General features: G+C 33.2%; 1 protein-coding gene across 1 annotated transcript; it reads right to left on the bottom strand.

Annotated features, from left to right (window-relative positions):
• Positions 1–2,087: 2,087 nt before the first annotated feature.
• On the bottom strand, positions 2,088–4,627 carry LOC104892409 (AT-hook motif nuclear-localized protein 22). Its single transcript, XM_010678335.4, has one exon. It carries the CDS (start codon positions 3,592–3,594, stop codon positions 2,647–2,649), a length of 948 nt encoding a protein of 315 aa, XP_010676637.1. The 5' UTR covers positions 3,595–4,627; the 3' UTR covers positions 2,088–2,646.
• Between the last annotated feature and the right edge of the window lie 2,633 nt (positions 4,628–7,260).

Below are 7,260 nucleotides of genomic sequence, written 5' to 3'. Positions count from 1 at the left end.
TAAATAAATAAAAAAATATTAATATCCTTCTTAGATTCTACTTATCTTAATTCCCGTGAAAAAATAAAATCAAAAACTATATTTTGGGACAGAGAGAGTATTATTTTTAAGTTATTGCAAAATACTCCCTCTGTTTCAATTTATAAGGCATTTTAGCTAAAAAATTTTGTTTCAAGATATAAGACATTTTCCATTATCATTGTAAAATTAAATGACACTTTATATTATCAAGATAAGATTATCAATATAATATTTAATGTCCATTCTTATTACCTATGCAAATCTAACTAAAACTAACTAAATTCTTAATATGTATAAAAGTGGTTTACATGTGAGATTTTCTTAATAAATGCTGCCCTCCTCAATGTCAACACAATAAAATATTGGAAGGAGTAAAAATTATATCATTAAATTCCTATGAGCAAGCATTTTTAGATAACTATTTTCTTATGATATAGAGTACTCCCTTTGTATATTTTTAGTTTGCTCACCATGATTCAACTAGCTTAGTTGGATAATGTTTTTTTTTACTAGTTTATCTTGTTTTTGTGTGTAGATTAAGAAAAATTGGAACCTTAACATTGGGCATTTTTACATTTTTTTAATATAAACAAAAAAATACGGAAACTATAAAATTACTTTATATTTTTGTTATCACTTCTCAAATAAACATAATAGGTTAGTTAGTTAGTTGTTTTTGTAATATCATGGGGTGACATGTAAGTGAATGTTAGTTAGTTTCATAGTACATTAGGGTTTATTTTGTATGATTGACATTTTTTTCCCTTCCTTTGTTATAGATTTATAGAGTTACATTTTATAAGTCGTTAAATAAACTTAAAATCAGTCATACAAATGTTAATCATACATGCTTATTTTTAGAGTTCATTCATCATATATCTGGTCCATCTAGGTATACCTAATCACCCAGAATATGATACAACCCCTCACACTCTCCTACTTCCTCCGTCCCAAAATATAGTTCTCATTTCTCTTTTTTGACGTTAATTTATGCAAGTAGAGTCTAAGAGAGATAATAAAAATTTTTTATTTATTTAAATAAATATTGTATGGGAAAAGATGATTTTAGGAAAAAGAGAATGTAGAATAATTGGTGAAAGGGCATTAATTGTAACATTTTGGTTGAATAAACAAACGAAAAAACAAAATTCAAGAACCAAATAAATGATAGGACATGATTTTTCTAGACAAATTACGGAAAAATATGGAACTAAATATGGAAATAGGAACTATATTTTGGGACACCCGAGATGGAAATGGAAACTATATTTTAGGACGGAGGTAGTATATTATAACGCGAGAAGGCATATACCTACACTAGGGCATATGCATTAAAAAGAGGAGGTTAATTAGGAATGGAGGCATAAGATCACTAGCTAGTTTGAGGCAGTGATGATACTATTAAGGTGGGTTAATCACTTAAGATGGAAGCATCCTCTTTCTCCCTTTTGCTGCTGCTACTGTTGCTGTTGCTGTTGCTGCAGTACTGCTGGGCTGGCTGCCTCGAAAAGGAGCTCGCTCTGTGTAAGTGTAACGGCAGTGCACGTGCATCAGCAGCACAGTACTTCCCCCACAATCTCATTCACCATCTTGTCGACTCTTCTTCCATATGACCATATTCATGCGTGCCTCTCTAACAAACTTAATGTTTGTGTGTTTCTCTGTGCGCCTCTTTTTCTCATTCATTCTCGTAAATGGAATAATCTGTCAGACCTCCATTGAAATCTTCACCTTGCTTTTAATGCACCACCCCCATTTTTTAGGGATCCCAAGCTAAGCTCTATTTATATTTATTACTCCACTACTTCATTAACATTGTTGTAATTTCCATGATTTTATGATTTTACATGCATGAAAGAAGGAATGTTGGTAGTTTCTTATGGTTATTAGTATAAAGTAAAATTACTCAAAGATGATGATATTATCATTTACTTATCAAACAAACAAAAAAAAGGAGGAATTAATTAATTAACCCGCATTTTATTCAGTTGGTTAAGTTAATATTCAATTATCAAATACAAGTATATATACTACTCATTATATTGTTGGAATTATTTGAGAGTTAATGAATTTTGGACCAAGAATAATCTCCATTGAATAACAATGTACAATGATATCCTCAATCGAAATGATAAAAGCATCATGCAATCTCACAAAAATCATAAAATGTCAACTTCCACGACCAACAAACTACCAAAAAAAAAAAAAAAAAAAAAACAAAGGAGAAAAAAAATGCAGTAATGGTGCACCAAACCTAAATCTCTCCCAAAAACCATGCTAATTAACATCTCTCATCATAATCACTCATCTTCTACCTACAATGTAAGTAAAATTTGAAAAGTAAAAAAAAAAAAAAAAAAGTCCTAAATGATCACCTCTTGCTAGCTAGTTACTTAGCTTGCACTACCATCAATTCACCAAAGAATTCTTTCCAAGCGAAATACTTGACTGACCTTTTTATCTTGGGTGTATGTGATCCATCATTCCATCCTCTTGTGCTGTTGTTGTTGGTGGTCGTGTTACAGTTATCTCCGTCCTGAATTAGTTGTGATCACATCTCTTGCTTGTTTCAAATTACAGACAGTAGTTTATTTATGGAACGGAGGGAGTATATTATTATTATTATTAAAACGAAGGTCGGCCTGTGCCCCAATATCCCTCAGATGGCATTTGAACGGAGTTAAGCAGATTAGGCGGCATTCCTTGGAACATTGCAGAACCCCCACCATTTGGATCATTTCCTAGTAGCTGTTGAGGTGGTTGCTGCATTCCTTGATGTTCCATTCCCGAAAGCGAACCACCACCTTGCATCCCTCCGCCCATGGTTGCACCACCTCCTTCTTGATCTTCCTCTAGTGGCAATCTTTCATAAGCAGCATTGCTAAAAGAAGCAGCCATAATAACAACTGGACCAGATGCCAGCAATTGTCCCACAACACTACCTCCCACAACTTGGCCTTGTCCACCTGCTAAGTATATGCTAAGCCCTGTTGCAGCAGGAGGTGCAGGTGGTGGGAGAAAAGATCCGGCCAAAGATAAGATCTCGAACCTTCCATGAAGAGTAACCACCGCAGGAGGACCACCGTTACCGGTGGAGGTTGAACCAGGTTGGCGTATAGTAACGTTAGCAACTGTACCTGTGCCACTTAAAATACAGACACCACGTTGACGAAGGCGTGCAAAGGTAGCCACACTATCCATGATATCACACCCATCAGAGACTTCCATAACATGGGTCCTGAGTGCGTTGGCGCTGTCTCTAGTAATAATAATAGGGGGCTTAGGCTTGTTTTTAGACCCAGCAGGCCTACCTCTGGGACGCCTTGTGATCATAGACATATTATGATGATCTGCACCACCATCTTTGGAATCCGGGTTCTCGTTGTTGGTGTTGTCGGTAGTGCTAGTGGTGTCATCGTCTCGCTCTCGTTTCCCTACGCCGAGGCGAGGGGAATGATCAGATTCAGAGTTGTTGTTTTGTGATTGGAGCTGGTGGAATTGGTGATGGTGAAGATGGAAAGGAGGTGGAAGAGGATGCCCATGTGCTGATGCTGTTATTGGATCCATATTCATCAACAACAACCACAACTTCTCCTAGATCAAATTAATTAAACAAGATACAAAAAACCCAAATCTTAACTAGGAATAGAATGATTAATAATGAAACTACAAATCAAATAACAAGATTGGTAGTATATAGCTACTAGATAGATAGCTAGCCTGAAGAAGATTTGGTAATTGGGTGATTAGCAAACATAGTGGACTTGTAAAGGCTAACAAATGGAGCAGAAAGGAATTAGATTAGTGGAAGTACAACGGGTGTATATCAACAAGTAGAAGACTTTTTTGGTAAGCTTTTTATTTCTCTATACCTTTTTGCTGGCTTCTTGCTAGCTTGATACTACTTTGGACTTTGGAGGGTGTTTTTTTTTTTTTTTTGTTTATTGAATCAATAAAAACACCATAATTTTGCAGCTGGAAATTGAAGCAAGCTAACAAAAAGGAATAAATATATATAAACAATAGATTCAAACCCAAAAAACAACAAATTAATTGGATTTGCTCTCTAATAATTGATATATATAAGTGTAAATTGAAGAGATAATGAAGATTAATGAAAGATGAAGAAGTTTGAGTATTTTTCTTTCTTTGTTATTGTTTTGTGTATATGAATTTTGGTAGAGTTTGGGTTAGGGTTAGATCAAGAAAGAAGGAAGGAAGGAAAGAAGAAGAAAGAAAAGAGATGGAGTAGATGAGTTGGTTTGTTGGTGAATAAAAACTAAGAATGGGTCCCCTTAAGTGTTCCGCATCCCCCTCTAAATTTCTGTCTATATGCCAGTCGTATCATGGGAGAGTATAGGCCAATAGTTTCTAAACTATTACCCAACCAATTCCTCGTAGTAGGTTTTGTTTTGGCATCTATGAATTATTTCCTTTTTCATTTCTTTTCTTTTGGAAAGAGTTTGACCATGCTATAGAATTTACAAACGACTTTTGAGTTTTTTTTTTTTTGATATATAGTGATAAATAATAATGATTATAGTTGTGATTTAATATGCGTGAAAGTCAGTGATGATGTACATATGTTGATATGGAGAAAGAATGTAGTTTAGTAAATTTACGTTTTAAGATGATATTCTATTCATTGAATTGATCAGTTGCAACAAGAAGCACGCAGTATGTTGTTTAGAGAAATAATATCATGAAATAAAGAGAGATAGTGAAAGCGCTATTGTATGACTATAGTGAGAAGAAAAGAAAGAAATTACATGCTCAAACTCAAAAATGTATGTTGTTGCAACTAATCAACCAAAAAAGTGCTAACAAGTAAGAAAAATATAGGAGTATAATGCGAAAAAATAAAAGAGATTTTTTTTAGTGTGTAAAGAGCCACGTATAATTCGAGGATCTCATAAAGTTTTGAGTAGTTCGATTATATAAGATGATGAAATTGATAGGGTAAGTAATAGAGTGTTAAGACTAATTGTTTATGTAGCTAAATTATTTTATTCAATAACATAGTAGGTTTTCAATATATTTTCGATTGTACATAGATAAATTAAATAAGTACCTAGAAAGTGGGTAAAAAGTTCATTCTTAGGAAATTCTTCCAATCCCTTAATTAGTGAAGGTGTTCTTTTAGTAAAGAAGTAGACAAGTAAAATGTAATAAATAATACTCGTTTATACCACATTGCACATTTATTAAAAACAAAGAAACAACAGCAACAATAACACTCGGTCGTCAACCTCCCCAATCAAAGGACCCATACAATTCATCTACAACAAAATTGTATCTCACTATATATCTCCACTCAAATTAATTTTTATAATATATGATGTGTCCGGTTCTTTTGACCTCACTCGGTTAAGCCCAAGAAGAAAGCCCAAGTTTATGCTGATTGTTGGCATGAAATTTGGATCAGGTCAAGGATTTGGGAGTGATTTTAAGATAAACCTAATTTGTTGAATTGAGTTGCAACAAGAAGCAGTACGTTGTTTAGAGAAACAATGTCATGAAGAGAAAGATAGTGAAAGCTCCATTGTAAGGCTATAGTGAGGACAAAAAGAAAGAAGTTACATGCTCAAAACTCAAAAATGTATGTTGTTGTTGCAACTAATCAACCAACAAAAATGATAACAAATAAGAAAAATATATGATTATAATGCGAAAAAAAGAGAAATTTTTTAGTGTGTAAAGAGTCATTAATTCAAGGATCTCATAAGTTTTGAATCGAGTCTTGAGTAACTCGACTCTATAACATGATGAAATTGATGAGGTAAGTAATAGGGTGCTAAGACTAGTTGTTTATGTAGCTAAATTGTTTTATCTAATAACATACTAGGTTTTCAATATATTTTCACACTTCGCCTGTACATAAATAAATACCTAAAAAGTGGGTAAAAAGTTCATTCTTAGGGAATTCTTCCAATTTAATCCCTTAAAAAGTGAAGGTGTTCTTTTAATAAAGTAGTAAACAAGTGAAAAGAGAAAACAAATAATACTCGTTTATACCATATCACACACTTATTAAAAACAATGAAAAAAAATAATAACACTCGGTCGTCCACCTTCCCAATCAAAGGAAATAGGAGTGATTTTATGCCCAAAATGGAGATTTTAGTCTAATATAAGCTTAAACCTGAACTAACATAACCCTAATTTACCGGATTTGTAGACGAAAATTTGGCCCAAAATTTCTTCCATCTCGATCTCTTAGCATATAACGAGCCACTTTTAGGGCCTGTTCTCTTCAGCATAAAACAATTGAACTGAATTGAACTGAACTGAAATGAAATGAATAGTGATACGTGAGAGTAAACGTATTGTCCAGAGCTAAACTGAATTGAATTGAACTGAAATGAAATGAATAGTGATATGTGAGAGTAAAAGTATTGTCCAGAGCTGAACTGAATTGAACTGAACTGAAAATAACTTGGGGAGAACATGTTATTAGACAATACCTTGGCCTGAACTATAAGTACCTTTACTAAAAACTATATTGTGGACAAAGAGAGTATATTATTCACATGCATGCTAATATGTTTTAATTCTTTCATCATTGCGCATGTTTATTTCTACTAATCAAAGACCTAAATAAGTAATCTATGTTGAATTTAAATAATTATTAAGTTTTTTGTAATTTGATTGCATAATAACATGTCACCAGAAATTAGTCTTTTATGTGTTTAATGAACCAACATAGACTAATTCTTATATTGCATGAACATATTGTGTGGTTGTTTAACTGAATAAATATAGGCATGAATCGTATTAAGTTGAGTCCATCAACAGGAGAATTTGATTCCTGATCATATTCGCACCTCTCTTCCGGAACTCAATCTTTGGTTCAAGATCAATTATGGAGTCATGACGGAGAAATATATGTTGGATAAGTTCCTAAGTTGTCCCTAGCTAAGATTTCTCAATATCCAATTAGGTTTATGAGTCTTCCTTTAAAGACTTGTTGCAACTTCTTTTTTTTCATACCGTATTACAAAACAAAAATCTTTACAATGAGGTTGTCAAATACATATTCGTCCCGCGTAGGCAAATATAAACATGCCTACAATATTACAACCTTTAGATTATTTATTTATCAATTTAAACTTTATGCCAACTTTTCCTAGAGTTGGTGTACATAACTTGAAACCGCAAAAAAGATAAAATAATATATTTGAATAACTAAAATCTTTTTTCTCCTTCTCTCCTTCCACCACGAAACCATCCCCAACCCCT

Source organism: Beta vulgaris, chromosome 5 (genome assembly GCF_026745355.1).
Source record: "Beta vulgaris subsp. vulgaris cultivar EL10 chromosome 5, EL10.2, whole genome shotgun sequence".
In the NCBI taxonomy this organism is placed as follows: domain Eukaryota; kingdom Viridiplantae; phylum Streptophyta; class Magnoliopsida; order Caryophyllales; family Amaranthaceae; genus Beta; species Beta vulgaris.
The sequence above is the reverse complement of the archived record's forward strand: the minus strand, read 5'-3'. Positions and strand labels throughout refer to the sequence as shown.

Bases quoted from the DNA above. Each gene is read 5' to 3' on its own strand.
- LOC104892409 (XM_010678335.4), bottom strand. From the start codon at position 3,594: ATGAATATGGATCCAATAACAGCATCAGCACATGGGCATCCTCTTCCA.